A 22,484-nucleotide genomic window follows, 5' to 3' on the forward strand; every position below is an offset into this window, starting at 1 on the left:
TAAATAAATAAATAAATAAAAGGGCGATTTCCCTTTTCCTCCAGAAAGCCTTATGATACTCATTTCATCTTCTTTTTTTTCCTTTTTTTTTTCCATTTTTTTTTTTTTTTTGAGAGAGCTTTCACTTTTTACTATTACTTTTTTACTCAAATTTTCTACGAATGAGGTGTACTGAAATGAGCATGTTTTGTTAGATTTTTCCATATATTTCAAATTGGACGGATTTCCTCAAATGTGATGTTTTGCCCTCCAACTTTACTTTTTAGATTCCACAATCCAAACAGGCACAAACAATTGAAAGGAAAAAGAAACAATTTCCATAAAATAAAATTTTATTTACAAAACAAACAGTAGACTGCATTCTGTTTTGTTCTCAACGCTACATTTTTCTATTCCACAATCCAAACAGGCCCAAACAATTGAAAGGAAAAGGATATCAATTTCCATAATAATAATAACAATATTTGCAAAACAAACAGTAGACTGGATTCTTTTCCACAATTTTCTACGTTTTAGCTTTGCATGGAGGTTTTCTACGTGCACATTTTGCACCCCTACTATTCTTAACAAGGGGAAAAAAACCAAGAAGCCAAAATAAATTAGGAATATCCAATCATATATAAGGACTACATGTATTACTAACAATGATATACATCACCAACTATCATTTTCCATTTTTACAGTACATTTGATCAAAAACAGCACCTCACCCTGGCCATGTCCATCTCCCTTGAAATGCATCCTCAAAAAATTTCCAATGCTCTGGTGGTAGCTCTGCCCAGCCAGCATCCTCTCAGCTTTGCTTACAGATGTTCGCTTCCTCCCTGGGGCTTGACTGCTGGCTCAAAAATTTCTTCAGCAAATAGCCTCCATGGCAATGAAAAATTCCAAAGGGGAGTGGATGAAATCAAACCATCTCAAGGAGCTTAATGTTTCCGGTGGAATTGGCGGAGACCAAGGTGGTGGATTGGCCACGCCAGCAGACACAGGAGATGAACTGGGACGCATCATTGACTTCCTGGCCGGATAGTGGGTCTGTGTTGTTGAATTTGAATGACAGAACTGGCATGGGGAAAGCTTTGTGGTAGACAAAAACCTGTGTTTCCATAAGATGTAAATACAGATAAATATGGTAAAATAAAGGTACATCTCAATGAGGAACACAAATTGCACACCAAACACAAACAGAAATGTCCATATATGTGGCACAATTGCGGACCCGGGACATTCATAGGGTGGTTCTCACAGTGAAGGTTCCACAACCAAGTCCATTCATTAAGTGTGCCACCACATATGAAGAAGTGGGCACCCATGCAAACACCAAAGATTACAATCAATGATTGTGTTGGTTGCCTGATGAGTGGGCTGGCCTGATTCTTACGCTAGCACGCACATACTTCAGGGACCACCTGATGAACAATGAGGGTCCTGCCCACGTGTACTTGTCTTTGGCGCTTGAAAATGGAGCATTTGGAATTACCATATTCTTGTGTTAGACATAGAGAGTTCATTTGGTAGTTTGGGAAATTTTTAACACTAAACTTTTGTGGCTTCCTGTTTTACTGCCCAAATATAATTCCTAAATGAAACATGATTACCACTTTTTGTAAGGGTCTCACAACTTCTACCAAGAAAATAAAAAATAAAAATAAAAAAGACGGTTTGCTATGGTTTTTAAAGCTTATGACCGCCTGATTAGGAACCATTGTGGAAATAGCCATCACTTAATCCAACCACCATCTAAAAGGCCAAAGCACATGGAACACACTACCTGTCATTGAGTTCGTGCAGCATGCTTATGGCAATGCTTTCTGAAGACATTTGCAGCTTGAAGATGCAACGAAGTACATGTCTCGATTTGGAGGAAAATAATGTGTGGGTGGGTGGTTGTTGGATATATGATGGGAAATAGTTGTCAATTGATCCAACCACCATCTAAAAGGACAAAGCACATGTAACACACTTCCTGTCATAGAGTATGCAGCACATTTATGGCAATGGAAGATAATTACATATATTGTGTGTGTGGCAATGTAAGATAAATGACATGTATATTGTGCGTCTCACTGGAAGAGAAATGGCATGTATATTGTGCGTCTCACTGGAAGAGAAATGACGTTTATATTGTCTGTGTGTGCAGGCAGGCGCGTGGCTCTGCATGTGTGTCTGCGCGTGCGTGGGTGGGTGGGGCTCCCAAGTAAAATCAGGAAAAAATGGAAACCCAGAGAAAGCCAATAGAACATGGAAATTACAAAACCATCCTTACTGTAATATAATTTGTGAGATTCAAATTATTGAAGGGAACTACAAACTGCTTAAAGTAAGATCCAACATTCCACATTAACCTCACCAACATCAACCTCTTAAAGTGAAATCCAACCATGATTCTCAAGATGACATCACACGGTGGATGGATTAATTGTCACTACATCATGTAACAATGATAGGATCCCATGGAACTCTTTTTAACTTATGACTTATGAGCCAATGAACATTGTCTTTGTCCATTTTAAATCAGTGGGGAAGCAGACTCCATTTTCAAGCAAGGCAAGTCTTTCCATCCCACCTAGGGTTGTCAATGGGTCAGGTCCTACAGTATCTGTACCCGGGCTAACCGGATCCCAGACCTTTTGGGTCCTGGTCTAGTTCTTGAAGACCCGGACCAAGTTCCAATCAGGCTTAGGTTCCCATTGGGTCTCTGGATCTAGGTTTAGTTGGGTTTGGGACTAATAAGAGCATTTAAATGGTTGGGCCGACCCAATGGATGGATTAGATCTCAGGGTTCTCTTGCATGTGTTTGGCTGAGAAAGCTCGTTTCTAATGTCAGAATTGTGAGTGTGTGTGTGTGTGTGTGTCTGTAGGACCCGCCATGTCTATAATGTATGCCGGACATCCACACTATTGATTAGATGTATCCTTCCATGGTGAGCCACAAGCCTAAAAATTAGGCCAATTTATGACATGCCACACCATAGACAACAATTGAGAGTGAATGCCCACCCATTGAAACCTTCCTGATTGTTCACAGGCCCATTGGGATGTAGTTCAGATATCTAACCCATTCATTGAGTGTCTCACTTGGATCAGGGATCACACCAAATTTCAGGTCATTCCAAATCTCAGATAGGCCCCACCAAGTGTTTTTAGTGTTTTAGGCATTATTCTAGATGGTTTCAGATTGTGTGGTTCACGCTGAGTTTCGGATACAGCTGATTTTGGGGACATTCCATAAACCTAGAGGGGACCCACCAAATGCACGGTGCGGATGTCCAACAAACATCACGATGACCCACATCCCATAACCTAAAGGGGACCCACCAAATGATGTCCAGCAAACATGAACAAGCTGAACCCGACCCGATCTAACCTTAACCAGGTCCATCACATGGACTCAACCCTGACCGACTAGACCCGATTTTTAACCAGGTCTAAATGGTAAGACCCAAACCCAACTGGATTTCTCAACTGAGTCCAATAAATGGGACCCAAACCCAAATAAAATTGGGTCAGGTCCATTGGGTTCCCACAGGTCCGAGAACACCATTGAAAGCCCTAAAGCCACCCATCATTACCCTTATCTGGGGATTGCAATTAATCTTGCATTCTATTCCAATTGTTAACTATTTTTTGTTGTGGCAAGAAAACAGATAGGAAGATAACTACTGGTTGTATCAGTTGTTGTGGCAATACAACAGATAGGAAGAGAGAATTAGTTGCCTGAACCCCATTAATCCATGTATCAATCAACAGGCCTAGATTAGCAATTCATGCAGAGAAAGGGTTTATCAACAAATATGATGGACAATCAATAGTGGTATCTAGCGGTAATGGATGATCAATGGTTTGATCCAGCAATCATTGAAGATCAAAGGTGAGATCGACTTGGATCAATAGTCAGATGTTGTAGTAATGGAAGATTGATAATCGGATAGGTTGATATTGGAGTATTGATGGTCGGATCTAGTGATAATGGAAGATCAATGGTTAGGTCTGAAAGTGATGGCAGGTAAATGGTTAGGTAGTGACAGTGGAAGGTCTATGGTTGCATATCGATAGTAGATTCAATGGTTAGATTTAGTGGTGGTGGACATTCAATGGAAGGATCTTATTATAATGGATGGTCGAGAGGCAGACCTAACCGCATGGACAATCAACAGTTGGATCTAACAATAATGAACAATCAATATTTTGATCTCACGATAATGGATGATCCACAGTCAGATCTAAGAAGGATAGGTGATCAACAATCAAAACTAGCAATCAGTTTGCAAAAGGCAATCTTGATGGCAGGGAAATATATGTTGATGGATGTCACGATCGAACAATATATGCGAGTTTAAGATACAATTTGTCCATCTTATGGCCCATTACATGAGTGGTTCATATTGCCTCACCAATCTAAATTTTCTACCTAGAACCAGCCATTACAATGTCCTCCAAATGAAATGCCCATGTATTATACACACATGGCAAAAATCTCATGGGGACTCATATCCCTTCATTGAGTCATGAGCAATTTGAATGCCCCATCACTACCGAATTCCAATTAGTCATTATGCAATCCAGACATGCAAAACACAAGTAAACTATATAGAATCTTGATTTAAGATCATGGTTTTGGTTATCGGACACCCCTTTGATACAGGATATGAAATTCAAATATGATATGCAAGATATTCAGGCTTTAGATCACGTTAGTTCATAAACAATCACACAAAATTCCATATCCCACACAAAAATTCAAGCATTCAATCAAGGGGAATCTATGCAAGCCTAAGCCTACACAAGCAAGGGTTGGATCAATCAAAATTATAGACCAAACAATAATCAAAGGAGGAAATTCATCCACACATGCACATAAATAATTCCCCAATCCAAGGGGTTCACAGATTTCAATTCGGGGAACCCGAAGATTACAGAAATGGCATAAAATTGGGGATTTGAGTAATTTAGGGTTAGGGATTTGGGGTGAAAGAGGGGTGAAAAAGGAGAAAAAAGACGAACCAGAGAAGTACCGCACGTGTGGACAGCAGCAATGGCCGAGACGCACATGCGTGTGATCCCGACCGCACGTGTGTGGGGCCCATTATTAAGAAAAAAGCCAGCTTGACCCTGGTCGGCCAGGGGTGGACTCCAAGACCCCGAATTTCAGCTCGATCCGATGCACGGTTTGTGCGTGGTGTTCCGCCAAAGTTCCATCCCTCTTGTAGGGCCAGATTTTGAAAATCTACTGTAGAGAGAAAAACGGCTGCAATAGAGGATGGATTTGAAGCGTAGATGATTGTAGGAGAAAAGAAATATGGATGGAAGAAGGTGGGGGCGAATTGGGATAGGTGTGGCTTCGCACCATGGTAGTTAGCCCTTCGAAGAATGTAGGGCTTCGCACCTAATTACGTTTTCATAACTCGGAAAGAAACAGAAAAACACAAAAATTTTATTAATCTTCAATGAATAGAAAAGACTACAAAGGATGTCTATTTATAATAAAACCCTATACTCCAAAACTCGTGCCATGTGCGCAACCTATTACTTGGCGACAAAGTAATAAAAAATAACAACTAATCAAAGCAATTTAAACCGTCCATGATACTCCTAATAACAATAATAAGCAAAACCCAAAGTACTAGATTAATTAGAATAGTAGGCCATGATCACGAGAACCCATGGTGGGATTCACATGACTATCGAGTCCACTCCAATGAACAAAAACGCAATCCTCTAATGAGGAGGCCCTCCCTAGACGTCGTCATCGATCCAGATCGATGGTGGGGCCCTCCTCCTTGCGTACATGCGTAGGGGGGCGTGCATGTGCACGTGATGTCCCCATCACCCTTCTATGCACTAGAGTGGGGGCCCATTTTGCAGACCAACACACAAGAATTAAGTGGGACTCTACGAATCAAAGCGAATGGACCATTTTGGGAAATATGAGATGAAGATGTAAACAATCACTTCTTTTTTTTTGCATTTTACAATCTTCTTTTTGTTAAATGGTCCCTAATTCACCAAATCATATTTGATTAGAGCCCATTTTTGTTGACTTCTGGCAGGTCAAATTGATAGACAACATCCTATCAAAGAATAGTCCAATACACCATTGGATACATGTTAAAAACAAGACAACAAAAAACTGGGGGAAAGACATTCAAGTGTTTTACAATTTTTTTCCTATTTTCCCTATGTTTTTTTCAAGTTTTTAGTGCCAAAATTTTGTGGACTGATATGGCCTCATAAGCACTGCATCGTTCATTTTTGGGCCCGAATGATACACCTACCAATACCTTTATTCAAAACCTTGTTTAGGGTAGGCAGGCCAAACAATCAAATTATTATGAAAAAAAAAATGCAAAACTGTTACAATAAGGAGATGTAATTGGAAAATATGAAAACATTCTTGGAAAATATGAAAACATTCCTATCCAAGCAGACACCTATCAAATGCCTCTTCTTCTTTTTTTGTGTGTGTGCGCGTTGTTTTGTGAGCCAAGTTTAAAAAGGCGCCAGTTTTGAGCTCACGACCTTGGTGGGACTTAAAACAAGCTGAACAATTTGCTTCTTTACTGAGTAGATCAATTGTTGAGAGTCAAATATTGCATATTAGACCCCAGTTATTACCTAATTTTACGAACATGATACTGTTTAACGGCCTATTTTAATCGTGTTTGTGTTGCAAGGTGAATTTAGGAGCCTGGACTGAAAAAGGATACTAAAAGCATGGATTTAACGCTCATAAATCACCAAGGCAAGGGACGGATCCCAAGGGACCGAGATCGAAGAATTTACACACCAAAAATCCAAAAAAATCAAGTGATTGGGTTTGAACGGGCCTGAAAGTCGTCCAGAATGCAAGATCATAGGGTTCCCACCATCAGTTTGGCTCGAAACTTTATATTTGACCTGAGGACCCTAAATTAACCGTACACATCAAATTTCAGCCATTGGATCCTTGTGGAAGTGGCCCAACGGATAGATCAGCCCATAAACCATCAATCTGAGGCCCACCTAATATCTGGATATACTTCAAATTTGGTCTCAACCCCTTAAATAGGATGACAGAACGGATGGACAGAACAGCTTTCTCACGAACATCACGATGGACCCCACATGTACACTGCATGTACATAGGGTACACGTGCACTGGACGCGCACCGAACACCAGATCCGGTCAACAGACGGTTGACCCGTCTCTCTCGCACAGAGGAATTAGCGGACGAGTGCTAGTCCGTCGGTTGTGGCTAGTGGGCCCCACCCATCTCACATTTCGGTGATCAGAGCCGTCCATTCACTCCAGAGGGGGGGCACGACCTTAGCCATGGTGGCCTTTTGGCCCATGCACACGTACATACATGGATCGTCATAAAACGCAGGATGGACGGTGAGTTGATTTGCTACAGTGGACCGCACCAAAACCCAACAAAAACCACTCCTTCCCGACTGGTTTTTCGCCAGGATTCCAATGAACGGGGTAGATTCATCTGAAAACACACTATGAGGCCCACCGAACACGACAGCAAGGTGCGTATGGATTACTCACGTACCAAGAAAACTAGATTTTCTAGACGGTTGTGGCCCATCACCGGTGATCGGATGGCCGATCTAAACCGTCCATCGTGTAGACCATCCAAAAATGTCCCAAGGGACGTTGTTTCTTTGGAAAAGAAGTGAGGGAAGTGAAAGTTTTCCATGCGACTTCTTGGCTGCGTAAATAGGTTACGCAGAAAGCTTTTTGCCGACTTACGCACGCAGTTGGCTGCGAAAACAGCCACCGACCGACTCAGCCACTGCCCCTGCTGCCTTTATAAAAGGGAGAAGGAAGGAGAAGGGAAGAATCATCTTGGACGTGAAGAAAGGGTATTCGGGGACGTGGAAGAAGAAAGAGAGATCGTGCGGCTGGCTAGGAGTTTGCTTCTCCTTCTTCTTTGTTTTTATTTTCTTTTCTTCCTTGATGTTTCTAAGAGATTTTAACATCACCATGCTGATGATAGGCTAAGCCTCTTTGCTAGGGCTAAGAGGTGAAGCTTGTAGCGTGATGGGAGACTTTTTGTTTATGCCTTTTGATTCCTGAACTGATTTTGATTCTAGTTTGATTATAAGGAATGCCTTTAGTTTTTAATGGTTTATTGTGACTTAAATTACAATGGATTGACTGCGATAGCTCTGAGCATGTCCTTTTCATTACTGTGATTATGAAGTTAGGAAGCCCTGTTGTTCACCATCGTCTCATGGGCATGATTGGATGACGGAACCCTTCCTAACGTTCATAACTCTTTCAGATTGTTTGTGGATTGGTTAAATTCTGTTGTTTGCGTCTCATGGGCATGGTTTTGTGATGAAATCGAGTCTAATTCTTGGTTTGAACATCAATTGGCATAAGAAATGCAACAGAAATCATTGCACAACTTTTTTAACCATAAAGAACTAATAAATAAATTAAAAAAACACACCTCATTTGTTTCCGATCCCGTGGCTATGTACCCATCGGATATTGATAGACCCACAAAATTCTGAAATCAAGTAGTATATGCATCAGTAGCAAGAAAAACCAACCATATTACAAGCGTCAAAAGATGAAAATGTTAGTATAGAAAAAATATGATAGCACATATTACTAGGATGTGAAATGCCAAGGCTACCCTAGCAATAAGATGAGGATCCTAATCAACAAGCAGACCTCACCATGAACATGACCCATCCCATATTGGTCACAATCTTGGAGATAAAATATGAGACTGAATATGAGCATTGAGGAGCTTAATCTAATACTGTGAGAGAACACACCTTCACATTTGTGTGACCAGTGAATGTCTGGATAGGAGTGTCAATTATCCTCGACGACGATGTATTCATTGTCAAGTCCCATAGCTTCAATGAGTTGTCTGTGGATGCCGATACAAGAGTCGTCGAGTCTACAAACTTGACATAGCTGACAGTCTTCGTGTGGCCAACTAGTGTGCACCATGGTATTTTCGTGGTACGGAGATCATAGCAATAGATCTTATGATCTGCCGAGCCTATTGCAAGTGAGCGTGCAGAATCAGGAGGAAACTGGACACAGCACACATTTGCCTTTGTTCTGATAGTCGCAATGCTTCCTCCCTGTATCACCAGCCCATGTAAGAAAAATAGCTTATTACATATCCACATGGAAATCAGCCATGATAATGGTAATTAGCTGACTGTAGTACGTTTAGTTCAAAGCTGACATTGCAAGAATAGAATTGCCTGATTGATATTCCATAGCTTGACAGCACAATCATCACTTCCACTGGCTAATTTTGTCGGGTCTGCAAGCGAGAAGTCAACAGACCACACACGCCTCTCATGCTCCCTCAGTTCCACAAAAACTTGTCCTCTTGTAACATCCCAGACCTAAAGACGATTGAAATAAATCAATGAATGACCATGAACGTTAGAAAAAGAAGGAAAGAGGAATTATATAATCTTTGACCTGAGAATGTGTATAACATCCTTGTATTGTGGGTTTTTACAAAAAAGTGGTACCTCACATTCGGTGACCCAGAAAAATTGATCTCTTGTGAACCACTACGGAGATCACTGCTACAATGATCCCACAATGGAGAATTCTAATCATCCATTTGCCCTTTCCACAGTTGAGTCTGGGTCTTTGTTGTATTTCTTTTCCCAACTGTGAACTATCTATTTGCAGACCAGCAAGGGTTAGGATTTTCACATTGAGGAGATTTTTAGGCCATGGTCTATCCACTTCTCAGCCTATCAGATCAATCTGGATCGCCTAACCACAAGGCTCACCTGCACAAAGTACCCAGGGTATATAGTATACCCTCAGCTCGAGGATCATATAGCTCCTAAAAGAGAAGGGATGAAAATCATAAATAAATAGCCTACCTGCACAACGCCTTCAAAGTCACTTGAAGCAATCTGACTTTTGATATAACTATTCCAACAGACACTGCTAAGTTTTGATTTACTTGCCATCTCAGTTACAGGATAATGAATGTCACGATCTTCATTTAAAATCGTATCGCATTCAAAAATTTTAATTTTACGATTTACACCAGCAGTAGCAAAAAACTCTCTGTCTCGATCGAAACTCAATGAGCATACTAAGTTAGAAGAATTTAGCAGATCCCCTTGCTTCAGGTCTGCCCGAACTTTCAACTTGCTAAAAGATAGATACTTGCACAAACCCTCAAGGAATGGATTTATCCACCCACTTCTTCTTCCTTCACTTTGGCCTTCCTTAGAAGCCAAATTATCAACTGAACTACCTTCAGTTCGCACAATTGACCCTCTACCAATACTACCAGCTGCCAAATTTCTATGTTGCAATTTCCCTGCTGGCTTGAACGACCTGCATCTTGTTGAAAAATAAGCTGACTCCAGCTTCTTGAAGTTCTTCATCAACCGATGACTTTTGGACAGCATACTTTCTTGGTTCTCCGACCGAGAGTCTGACCTCTGAACCTCAGCCGAATGCTCGTTAAATTCCTCACTGTGAATCTGAAGACCAGGTCTAAAACGCTTTCGGGAACCCAAGGCAGTTGAGTCCTCACTTCGCACAGGATAAACTGATGGTTGAACTACTTTGTCCAGTAAAGTATGCTCATCCTTCTTTGCTTCTGTATAAGAACTTCCCTTTTTCTTAAGCATCGATTGCTGCTTCAGAACTTCTTCAATGTCAGATGACAGGCAAGATATGGTATCATGCAACCTATCAGCAATTTCTTGTTTCTTCTGTTGCATCTGTAGAAGGAATTCCAGCAGCAACTCCTGCTCTTCTATTTCCTCTCTTAGCTTTATAGCTGCTTCACGCTCTTCTAAATTATCCCTTGGTTCATTGAGAAACTCACTTTGTAATAACTCACTATCAAACATCAAATCCAAACAAAAAGTAAGGCCCAAATAATCATCCCATAGACATCAAAAAAGGAGAACACAAAGAAATGCATGATATATGTTAGTATTTATCTGGTTGGCCATGCCAAGCATAAGAATCTGAAGATGTGCTTTGATCATTTTGAGATGACAAGGCACTTCAATTAGATCTATTTATCATGACAACCACAAACTCGATAAGAATAGATGAAGCATATCTGTGATCAGGCTTTTGTGTTGGCACTCTGTGTTTTAAATGAATTTATGAGCTAATTTTACTTTAATTATCATTTACAAGCAATTGAAAAAGAAAAGGCACCACCACATGAATATCAATTATTTACAAACAAGGAAATAAGGACAAGTACAATCATAAGCATGAATATCAAATTCTACATGTGGCTAAAGTACATGTAGGAATCATGGTACATTTGTAAACTGCTATCTCAGTTTCCACATTGAACATTAATGGGATCACACTGAGGACCATGGCAACCCCAACAAACTGTTGAAAGTAACATGGCAGAAGGAACAGTCTTCAAACTCATGCTCTTACTGCTTCCAACCATATTGTTTGCACATATAGGTATCTCCATGCTAAACGAAACAGGTTGCAAACATGCAGCTCCAATCATTTTGTTACATGAACCTTTTATCAAGGTGTACCTCCCGCCTCAAACACAGTCTTCAAACTCATGCTCTTACTGCTTCCAAAAGGTCTTTAAGTTTGCTAACATTTTGAAATAGAGGATTTCCCACTCCAGAACCCAAGTCCACTCCCCCACATAACAAAGCTGTTGCCATGGTATGATGGTAAGAAGCCTAATACAGACCATTGTGGGCTATACTAATGCATATACTCGGCTTCCAGGTGAATTGGGAATATGAAAGATCACGGTTTATATGACTAAATGACTAACTGCAGTGATTACCTCCAGCCAACAATGTAGAATGTCAAAACCAAAAGCATGTCGTCACATAAAACTTCAAAAACTGACTATACGACTTCCACAAAAGGTGACTTCACAAATTCTAGATATGTACTAGTGTCTTTCATTTGCCTTCTCATGTTGACACACTGGACCACTGGTTTTGCCCACAGACAAGAATCACTACTTCTACCTAGCTGGCCAAAGCATGTGCATTACTATGTTCACGTCTCTTCATGTTCCATGCACTAATTGACACTAAGTGATATTGTATTATGTACTGACATGATTACCTACAACCATCGTGCTCCACATAAAACCCCTTTAATACAGAACAAATCAGCAATAAATAGCAAACTTCGCTTCAAAAGATTTCCACCAACCACAAAGGTGCTTAACCTTTGGATAATACTCAGCTGAACTTAATTTACCCTTCTGGATTGGACCACGCTGGTGTGACTTGCACAGGTATACAAGGCTGTGCCTACTGCTAATCAAATTCCACATGAGGGGAATGTGCATGAGATCTGCCCCGTCCATCAGGTGCGCTGCCTCATGTTCACCCTATTTCCTAAAACCAGGATGATCCAAAACTCAGATACACCCATTGTTCGAAGTATCCCCGGTATTAACGAAATATCCCCAACACTATCCCTATCTCCAGCTCGGTGATACCGATAACACCAGCAGTCTCATAAATTCAAACGATCAGCAATGATTTACTAAGTATCACCAATGTATCGATATTGCCAATGCATTGCCAATATTTTCAACTATGTAAATTCCAGGAGTCACTTGTATCGGCGATATTTCGATAATATGCCAATGCATCAATATCGCCCAAAATTTGTTCATTAAAAATTTTCTGTTTCATTTTTTATGGTCGCATTGTTATATGCAATGTTCAAATTGTCGATGATAATATCGATCATATCACAATATTATCATGAACGTAACATGGGCGATATAGTGACCCCAATCTTTTGTTTCGACAATTTCTCAGCGAAATATCGTGTGTTGTCGATATTGTGAAATATCAATAGATATGTGGATGGAATGTTGGATGGATAGATGGCGTGGAAGGGATGGTTGGATTGGTTTCTTACGGCAACACATGCTTTTAGGCCCCCATTAAATGAAAACTTCTTATGTATGCATTCTTTTTGCAATTTTCTTATTCCTAAGTATGCAAATATATGTGTTTTAAAATCTCCTGAAGTTTCACTAAAAAAATCCACCGTTTTCCCCTTGTTTCCCAGCATTTTCAGTTATCGACGATATTATTTCCGTATCCCTAACCAGTGAAACTTGTAGTGATACCGGTACTTCAAACACTGGGTACGCCACACCATAGGGACCAGTCACGATGGGATGCCCACCATTAATTGTGTGGGGTCCACCATTGTGTTTGTATGCCATCCAATCCATTCGTCTAATGTGCCCCACTACGATGAGGGGTCACCCTAAGCTTAATGCTATTCCAACACTCATTTAGGCCACACCATGTTGGAATGATTCTACATTGTTACCAGCGTGGTCCACCTGAGTTTTTTATCAGCATGACTTTTGGAATCAAGACCAAGCACATGGGGTGACAAACCTGATGGACACAGTGGATCTCATGTATACAAAATATGTCACCCCACATTATTGGTAGCATGACCACATATGCCTACCCAAGTCATGCTAGCATTTTCAGGACTGGATTACCATGTTGTGGATGACTGAAAATGAAGAGGTTGAGAAGTTATGGGCTAGCTAACTTAATACTGTTGACTACCATCCTGTAGGCACTAGGAGGCAAAAAACGCCACTTCATAATGTTGGCTACCATCTTATAGGTACTCGGAAGCAGAAAAAAACACCATTTAATAGGGTTGACTACCATCTTGTAGATACTAGTAGGCAAAAACACCACAGATATTCTATGTAATCTACCCATCTCCTATCTCCAATCCAATGAGAGTAACTGAGGTAAGGGTCTGATGCTTATTCAAAGCATTTAATGCTACACCAACTACAGGTGAGAATATAGCCCGAAGAGTTTGGGCTGTCATTGAACCAACATCATAAAAGCATGGATGAAGGTTAATGAGGTCGGGTCTAACCTATGCGTTAGTTATGTCAAGTTGATGGCATTGTTGCCAGCCAGAGCTGTCAGACACTTCTTTTTTATGGCACTTTCATCGTTAGGGGACTCCAGCTTTATCCAGTATGACTTTCACCATCCTTCCTCCCAAAAGATACAAAAATCTCATTACGGTATCTACCACCCATCCATGGGAGACTAACCTTTCTCACCTGTCTACTGACGCTGGAAGGATTCCCTCGATAAGAAGGAAAATAATACAAGCAAGGGCACCCTGATCTCCAAGCCTCTGCATGCCATGGTTGCTGAATACACAAATGTCAACAGACTAGCCTATCTCAGCAAGTAGACCTAAGCAATGCCAAAAAGTCCTCTCCATGTATCACTAGAAACACTATTGTTTCTCTCCGGTCACAACCACAGGATAGCGCACGAGGATTAACAGTCGAGGATATATGACAATCCTTACCAAGTGACCTCCAAAGCATTTAGAAGAAATGTGATCCCCATTTTTTATCAAAAATAACACCACAGTCACACCAAAGAGGTCAGACTGCTGGGAGCCAACCAACATCTGAAATGTCATTCTTCGAAACAAGATACGCAAAAGGAGGATGGCACGCCAACCCAGAGCAAAAGGAACTCATATATAACCTCCTGAAAAATTCCAACATCAAATTTGCACACTACATAGCCCATCAAGAAAAAAATCAGTTTTTAGCATGGTCAACCCAACAAATTTTGAAATTTACCTCATCTTCTTACGATGTACAGTTGAGAATTAAAAACACTAGCTCCAATCCCATAAAAAAAAGCTGCATGAGATAGCCAAGCAACCAAAAATGATGAGAAACACTCCCCTTGTTCTTGGACAAATAAATGCTCACCCCTGGCTAACCAGGAAAAAGACAAGCAGACCATACTAACTGCCATCTCCTTTTACAAGCATCCCTCAACAAATTAGCCTCCAAAATAAGGGTCCATAACTCTTTTCCACTATCAACTAGTCTCCACTACCATGTCCTAAAAAGTGCCTCCCAGAGGTGTGTCCAACTATCATCATCACACCTACATATTGCAGGTGAGCAATGACCAAGACTCCATAAAATGAGGCAAAACCATGGATCATACCTAAAAGCTCTGCTCCTCCAATAAACATGCAAACCAATTCAACACTAGAATGAAAATAAAGAAGAAAATGGGCTAGAATCTCTTGGGTAACAAGATATCAAGAGAAATACCACCAGAGACACTTCAGTAGAACCAAAAGCACCTCTATGGAGGATTTTAAATTGAAGCCTATGATTACTGCAACATAAGAATTTCGTGTTTAACTCTTTATGAAGAAGTTACATTGTTTATCATCTTGAGCATGCGGTGTGCACAACTAATTCATTGCTGGCAAGACAGAGTGCTCCCTATCATCTCATGATTAAGACTAAAGACATTAGATTGCTTCTAACTCAACCAGGCAGGACAGCTAGACCAACATAACTTATATACCAGGAACAAAGTATCACTGTTCCTAATCTAAAGGTGCCACTAAGGACATATGGTATTGTGGTGATTTGCCACCACCAGTTTTCATTTCAAACATCTAAATTGAAATTAGTCACAGCTCGAGCCGGAAAATGTTCTGCACGAATTGGATGTTCTCATTCATTAAGGTGAAAATGACAGGAACGACACAGATACAATGCAAGGAACATGGAACTTAAGACAAAATCTGGGATGAAGGCCATTCTCACCTCATTTTCGGTCTAGTGTTGGGCTGAGGGTGCAATAACCACAGGCAAAATGAAGCTTCCTTTGGCCATTTCAGCAGTAACTGAGGGGGTAGCACACGGTGCCGCAAGTTGGACATGGTTCTCAGCTTTTCTTCTGTCGAGCTAAACGTGCAGAATAACTGGTCACAAGAAAGACAGCTACATTGGTAAAAACAAAATGCTCACAAACTTCAACATCCAACTTAAAAATCCCCATAGAAGAAGTATACATTAGGACAGGATACCTCGAAAAGAAGAACTCCCAAGCGATAAATATCTGAAGAAAAAGAACTTGAAGCACCAGCAGCCTCTTCTGGACTGGTATACCAATTGATCTCCATAACCAATATCTGCTTTAATGGGAATGTTTTATTCCGTTTTTCAACTTCTTCAGCATTGCCTTGTTCCTCTACTTTTCTTTCTTCCACCTCTTCAATTGACGAGAGACGTGTTGCATAAGCCGAACCAGACCGCAAGCAACTGGCTTCAGATGCCCTTTGGGAAGCAGCTGTTGGAGCTATCTCTTGAGAGGAACCTTCCCTTTCTAGCCTGTTTCTCTGCTGTGTTGGACCATGCGCAGATGGCGAGGAGGAGCTCTGATCTCCCACAATCTTGCTGGTCATGTCATCCTCAAATGAATCCGAACCTGAACTTGAACACGAAGCAGACTCTATAAAGGAGATGCGGTTGAAAGAAGACATGATGAAGCAGGAAGGGCGCACATTATGAACAACGATCCCTTGCGAATGTGCAAGGTTCACGGTTTCCACAATCTGTCTAAATATGTGCAAGCACTCCAAAAGATCAACTGATCGCTCCGACTTGTCCAACCACTGCCTCAAGCTAACGTCACACGGCTCCATAACAAGAGTGTTGAGGTCCATGATCTCATTGCCACACACTCCGGAAGAACCTATCTGGTTGTCGAAATTATCAGTGCTAGATGGAACCGCCTGACCTCTCTCCTTGGACGAAGCCGCTGCTGCATGTGCAGTGTTATTCGATGGCTGGTTGCTGTGAAGCAGCCTGCGGCTACTGCTCAAGGCGATGCAAGCATTCAAACCTCTAGAACTACTGGACTTCTCCCAACCCGACTCATCCGAACCCTCCATTCCTACCCATCTATAGTGATACCCACCTACAGCAGTCATTCCTTTCCATCATCAACACCATCGAAAACCCACTTCAGAATCACAACCAAAAGAAGCTCTGGTCTAATAGAACGGACCACATCCTCCCCATTGAAACACAATCCCGTCCTGTATCCGGTACAGCTCAGGAAGAAAAGAGCTTAACCTTGCTCTTTCTCAGCAGAAACAACACAAACATCCTAACCCACCAAAACCCACTTGCGGAAATCCCTTTTTCTTAGTCCAAACCGAAGAAAATCTAAGAAGAAAAGGTTACAAGGGAAACCAAAGAAAATCACTCATACCGAACCACAGAGAGAGAGACAGAGAGAAAGAGGGAGGGAGGGAGAGGGAGTGAGGGAGGGAGAGAGAGAGGGACGGAGGGAGGGAGGGTACCGTAAAGAGCAACAGGAGAGGAGATGATCTGCTGCTCCAACCTGGAGAAGACGAGCCAACCATTCGAACTTTAGTTGCATTTGGCTTTTCTTTTTTCTCTCAAAAACACCTCCACCTCACAAAATACGATCTCATTTCTCCACCTTTTCTTTTCGTTTTTTCTTTTCCTTTTCCCAAACGCGCAAAAAACCTGCCAGCCGTTGATAAGAAAATAGGAATTTCAATTTCAATTTTCACTTCCTTGTCTTTTTTTATCACTTCTACTGGTGGCTTTTGCAATATTTTATTATTTCTTTTCAAGACCTTGGCCTCTACTTCGTTATCTTCGCCCTTCTAATGCTCGTTGCTTTTATTCTCCATACAAGTACGTGGCCGAAGCACGTCCTCATGTTCCGTGCTTCTATTAGGGCGAGGCGAAAGGGCGACTTTCCTCGAGGTTGTGGACCAGATTTCCCGTTATGGAATATGGAAGAACAGGTGCCGCCAAACACTCCAAAAACTCAATATTCTAACATCAGATTCTTAACGAAAAAGAGGGAAAGAGAAGGGGGGAAAGATCGTGCTTTTATTCACTACTCTCAATTGCGGAATCTCCTTCCTTCTCTTCTTTTCTTTCCCTTGTCCTCTTTAAACGCCGAGAAACCCAAGGAAACAGATCTGGAACTGATTCCGGATCTTTAAAACCCTAATTTTCAATTCTTTCTTCCCATTTGGCTTCTTTTACCCTTTTCTGTTCTTGAAATCTCTATCAAACTCTCGTAAGCTCGTGAATTTCAGCATTTTCAATCCCCAAAACCCTCAAATCGCTGAAATCGCTATCTTCAAGCAATTCCAGTAAGAGGTAGAAGAATCTGAGCTCTCAGCTCTTCTCCAACTCGAAAACTCGGTAGCAGATTCAAAACATCTGAAATTTCAGAAAAATAATCCCAAAACTGCGCTAAGAATCGCCGGTGAATTCAATTTTCCGCAATCCAAACGCCTAAAAGTCTCAAAACCTATTTCAAATGATTCCTCTTTTTCGAGTTTCCATAGATAGATTGATACAGGAACAGAGAAAGATAAGCTTCTCCTAATACGCAATCTTTCGCGCTAATAATAATACCACGTGTATTCGCCACGTGGCACGTTTCACAATAAACACGTTACGGATAGGAGGCGAATTTGAAAATTGACAATTGATCACATACAAGCAATCGCATCACATCTTGTGGTATTGTACCATACTTTCCACTAACATGTCATTTTTATAGGAAATCAATACCAAGAAATAGGTAGCATCCACCATTGATATCATTCTCATGGAAATTCAGGATGATCAGCTCACTAGATGGGCCACAAATTTATATTGAATCCAACCGTCGGTATTTCATTGATTCCAAACGGTCGTCCACTTGATAAACAAAATGATCTGATTTTTATCCCAGATGATTTTTATGATTGATCCCTCCGTTTTTTATGGTCCTGATATTATAGAAAGGTGCCATGTTGTAATGAAAGATGGTAAGGTACCACAAGTTGTGATATCTTGCCTGCATGGGTTCAGTTTATTCTAGCTAGGTCCAGGTATTGCGTGCCACCAACTCCCCTGCCAACAGCCAATGGCTGATGGTCGGTGATCCGTGGGCCACATGATGTACGTTTTCATCCATGCTGTCCATCTTTTTTCATAGATTATTTTATGGTATGAAACAAAAAATTGAGGTATATCCCAATCTCAAGTGGACCACGTTACAGGAAATGTGTGTTGAATGAACATCGACTATTATAAACGTTTGGAGCGCTATAAAAGTTTGGATCAAGTTGATCTTTACCATTTCCCTTCACCTGGTTCTTAATAACCTAATGAACAGATTAGATGTCAAATAAATACAGTGGGCCTTGGGAAGATTTTAATGGTGGATATTAAATCACTACTGTGTTTTCTGTGGTGTGGTTCACCTGAGATTTATATCTCACTCAATTTTGGGATAAAGTCTTAAAATAATACGTAAAAGTGGAGGGATCCACCATAAAAATTATTTGGGTCCACCTGAGATTTATACCCCTCATATTTTTAGGATAAAGTTTTAAAACCATCTGGATTTGTATGGCCCAATAAATAGATTAGATGTCAAAAAAACATAGTGGGTGTTAAAAGGATTTTAATGGTGGTTATCCATTCGCTATTGTTCTGTGTGGTATATTTAAGATTTATATCACGCTCTTTTTTTGGATAAAGTCAATTGGAGAGATCCATGATAAAATTTATTTGGGTCCACCTGAGATTTATATCCCTCTCATTGTTGGGATAAGACCCTAAAATCATCTGGGTCAAATTTGACCTAATAAACAGGTTAGATGTCAAATAAATAGTACAGCCGGGCTTAAGAGGATTTTAATAGTGGATATTCAATCACTATTATTTTTCTGTGGTGTGGTTCCCTGCAATTTATGTCCCTCTCATTTTTGGGATAAAATCCTAAAATGATATGTAAAAATGGACGAACGGCATGGATGAAAAACATACATCATGTTGGGGCCCACATAGCACCAACCACCAGCCACGGGCTGGAGGCAGGAGAGAAGCCAATCGGTTTCTTGTGTCAGGACACTGTGAAGCCAACCGTTGTGTATGTACCGCTTTTTCGGCTTATCGTAGGCTGTTATCTCAAGATTGGGGCATAGACAAAGCTTAAGTTGATAATATCACGGAAACAGTGAAGATAATGACTTTTGCTATCTAAGCCTTCCTAGGGCCACAATTGTATTTATTTATCATCTTCGTGAGGCCACGGACATGAAAGATTGGAAAATATAAATATCAGCTTGATCCAAACATTCATGGCTGTTGAGAAGTTTTTAACAGTAGACGTTCAATTCCACTTTTTCTTGAGGTGTGAACAGTTGAGCTTTGGACATGATTTAACTTTAGGCCTACGGCTTAAAATCAGCTGCAAAAACTGATGGACGGCGTGGATAAAAACAAGTACATTGTGGTGAGACCCACAGAGTCCTGCCGCCACGGGGTAGCGGATTAGGTGTTACCCGAGCAACACGGTAGTGAGCGTGGAGCCTATCTCGATGAATGTACTGTATGTCGATGCTGCCATCTATTTTTCAGCTCATTTTAGGACGATATTTCAAAAATTACGCAGGTTAAAATTATTCAGTGAACCACACTACTGAAAAAAAGTAATGAATGATCGTTAAAACCTTTTACAAGTTAAAAAAGTTTTGGATCAAGCCTATCCTTGTATTTTACTTTAATCCAGATCTTTTTGACCTTAACAACAGGTTGGATAGAAAACATTACGGATCTTCTCACAGTGGGCTTTGGAAAGTTTTTAACGGTGGGATTTTAATACCCCAATTTCTTGTGGTGAGGTCAACCTGAGAGTTGGATCTGCTTTATTTTTGGTACCACGTTCTAAAATAAGCTGAAAAAACAGATGGACAGCATGGATATACAACACATCATCAAGGTGGGTCCCACGGTAAGGGTAGCACCCACTAAGGTGTTACCCGGGTAAAACGTCATACACTTCCCCGCCACGGAGGCGGGTTGTTGCAGGGTCACCCGACAATCCACGTCCGCACTGGCGTTTGTTTGTTTGTTTGTTTGTTTAAACACGCACCCGCCGCACACCTACGCACGTCGTGGTGGGATTTCACCACCTATAGATTTCGTACACGAGACCGAACCCACTGGCGTTTGCACATTACTCGAAGTCTCGTCACACGAGACAATTAGGCACACGTTTAAGTGATAACGTCAGCTAGTCATTGTATCCGCTTGATGTATGTAGATGCCTAGTGTGAAAATTCAGACCGACCTGATAATCAGATGGCTGAACGTGTACATAATCTGAACCGTTGACGAGAAACTCATTGGTCTTTCGTTCGTTTCGTAAACATGGAGCCCAATTGATGATCATGTAGTCCTGATTTTAAAAGCGGAGGCATTAGGGACCAGATGATTAGATCAATATATGACACGATTGCAACGTGTGCACGTGTGAGGTGAGGTACTTCGCGTTCATCCTTTTTATGGAAGATTCCCCGAACGTAGTCAGAGGCGGAAGTGGCTTATGGGGGCTTCTCGTTCGAGGGTTTCGCTTCTTCCCGAGGCTGACACCGAACCTGGAACTCTCCCGAGCCAGAGAACCGCGCCTCTCGCTCTCTCTCTCTCTCCCTCTCTGAGAAAGAAAGCACTGATACTCTGCAAGTATGTGACTTTCTAGACGCATCAACAGTCACAATGTAAACATGCTGTAGATTTACATCAATCGAAACCGTCCAACCAGTGGGACCCAATTTGATGATTGGATAACAGAAAAAAAAATGATTTTAGGATTCTAATGTATGTTAATTGAAAATATTTCAGCTATTTGTGGATATGAATGGTTCATCCCATACCAGCGTATAAAAAGACATGGACGAGGAAATTGTGGGTATTCAGTGAGAACCGTTGAATTTGTTAGACATTCTTGTGGCCATAAATGTTTTGTTGCTTACTAATTTTTTTTGTATTTTCACTTCATCCCGATGGTAATGACCTTATAAACGGTTTGGATGGCATATATACGTCAAGGTGGAGCCCAGGAAGGTTTCAACGGTAGGCATTTCTTTTCCCAATTTTCCCTATCATGTGACTCACTTGAATTTTAGATCCACCTCATTTCTTATAGAATTTATTATAATTATCTCTTAAAATAGATGGACAAAGTGGATTTCTCCATCTCAGTGGGCCCCCACCCAGGAGCCCTATGCAAGAACTTCCTATGAAAGGCTTTAGCAGGAAATCCACGTCCAAAGATACATCTACCTTTGCTTTTCTTTGCTGTCTATGTTCGCCGAAGCTATAAATCGCATTTTTGACTGGAGAAAAAACTTAGATACTCTGGCAACTGATGCCATCCGAGCAATAAGTAATGGGCGCTGCTTGGGTGGATCCATTGATCTGATTGTGGGGCCACCTTGATTTATGTACCTTAAATCCACGCCGTTCATACGTTTTGAAAGCTTATTTTAATTTTGATCTCAAAAATGAAGTATATTCAAATCTCAGGTGGACCACACCATAGGAAGCAGTGGTGATTAGAGGCGTACACGAACCGACCTAGCTTGGTTAACTCACTCTACTCAACTTGAAAAAGCTCGATTCGACTCGGTTCAAAGCTGAGTTCGAGCTAAGTCAAGCTGATTTTTTTAGCTCGAAAATGAGTTCGAGCCGAGTTCGAGCTGCCCCAGCTCAACTTGACTTGGATCGAACCCAGCTTGAATAGAACTCGGATCGAACCAGTTCGATAACTCAATTACTTTGATATTGATGTTGCTC

At 41.1% G+C, this 22,484-nt stretch overlaps 1 protein-coding gene across 3 annotated transcripts; it reads right to left on the reverse strand.

Annotated features, from left to right (window-relative positions):
• Window positions 1-419: 419 nt before the first annotated feature.
• LOC131245516 (protein SPA1-RELATED 3-like) lies at window positions 420-18,219 on the reverse strand. Of its 3 annotated transcripts, XM_058245038.1 has the most exons (8): window positions 17,168-18,217; window positions 15,887-17,008; window positions 15,624-15,781; window positions 9,868-10,846; window positions 9,223-9,369; window positions 8,779-9,096; window positions 8,445-8,504; window positions 420-1,096 (listed from the first exon to the last, which is right to left on the reverse strand). In XM_058245038.1, the coding sequence occupies exons 2-8, from the start codon at window positions 16,790-16,792 to the stop codon at window positions 908-910; spliced, it is 2,757 nt and encodes a 918-aa protein (XP_058101021.1). In that variant the 5' UTR covers window positions 16,793-17,008; window positions 17,168-18,217; the 3' UTR covers window positions 420-907. The 3 variants fall into 3 exon arrangements, with proteins under 3 accessions (XP_058101021.1, XP_058101022.1, XP_058101023.1); XM_058245039.1 differs by lacking the exons at window positions 420-1,096; window positions 8,445-8,504 and having other exon boundaries at window positions 8,887-9,096; window positions 9,204-9,369; window positions 15,887-18,219; XM_058245040.1 differs by lacking the exons at window positions 420-1,096; window positions 8,445-8,504 and having other exon boundaries at window positions 8,956-9,096; window positions 9,186-9,369; window positions 15,887-18,219.
• Between the last annotated feature and the right edge of the window lie 4,265 nt (window positions 18,220-22,484).

Source organism: Magnolia sinica, chromosome 5 (genome assembly GCF_029962835.1).
Source record: "Magnolia sinica isolate HGM2019 chromosome 5, MsV1, whole genome shotgun sequence".
In the NCBI taxonomy this organism is placed as follows: Eukaryota; Viridiplantae; Streptophyta; class Magnoliopsida; order Magnoliales; family Magnoliaceae; genus Magnolia; species Magnolia sinica.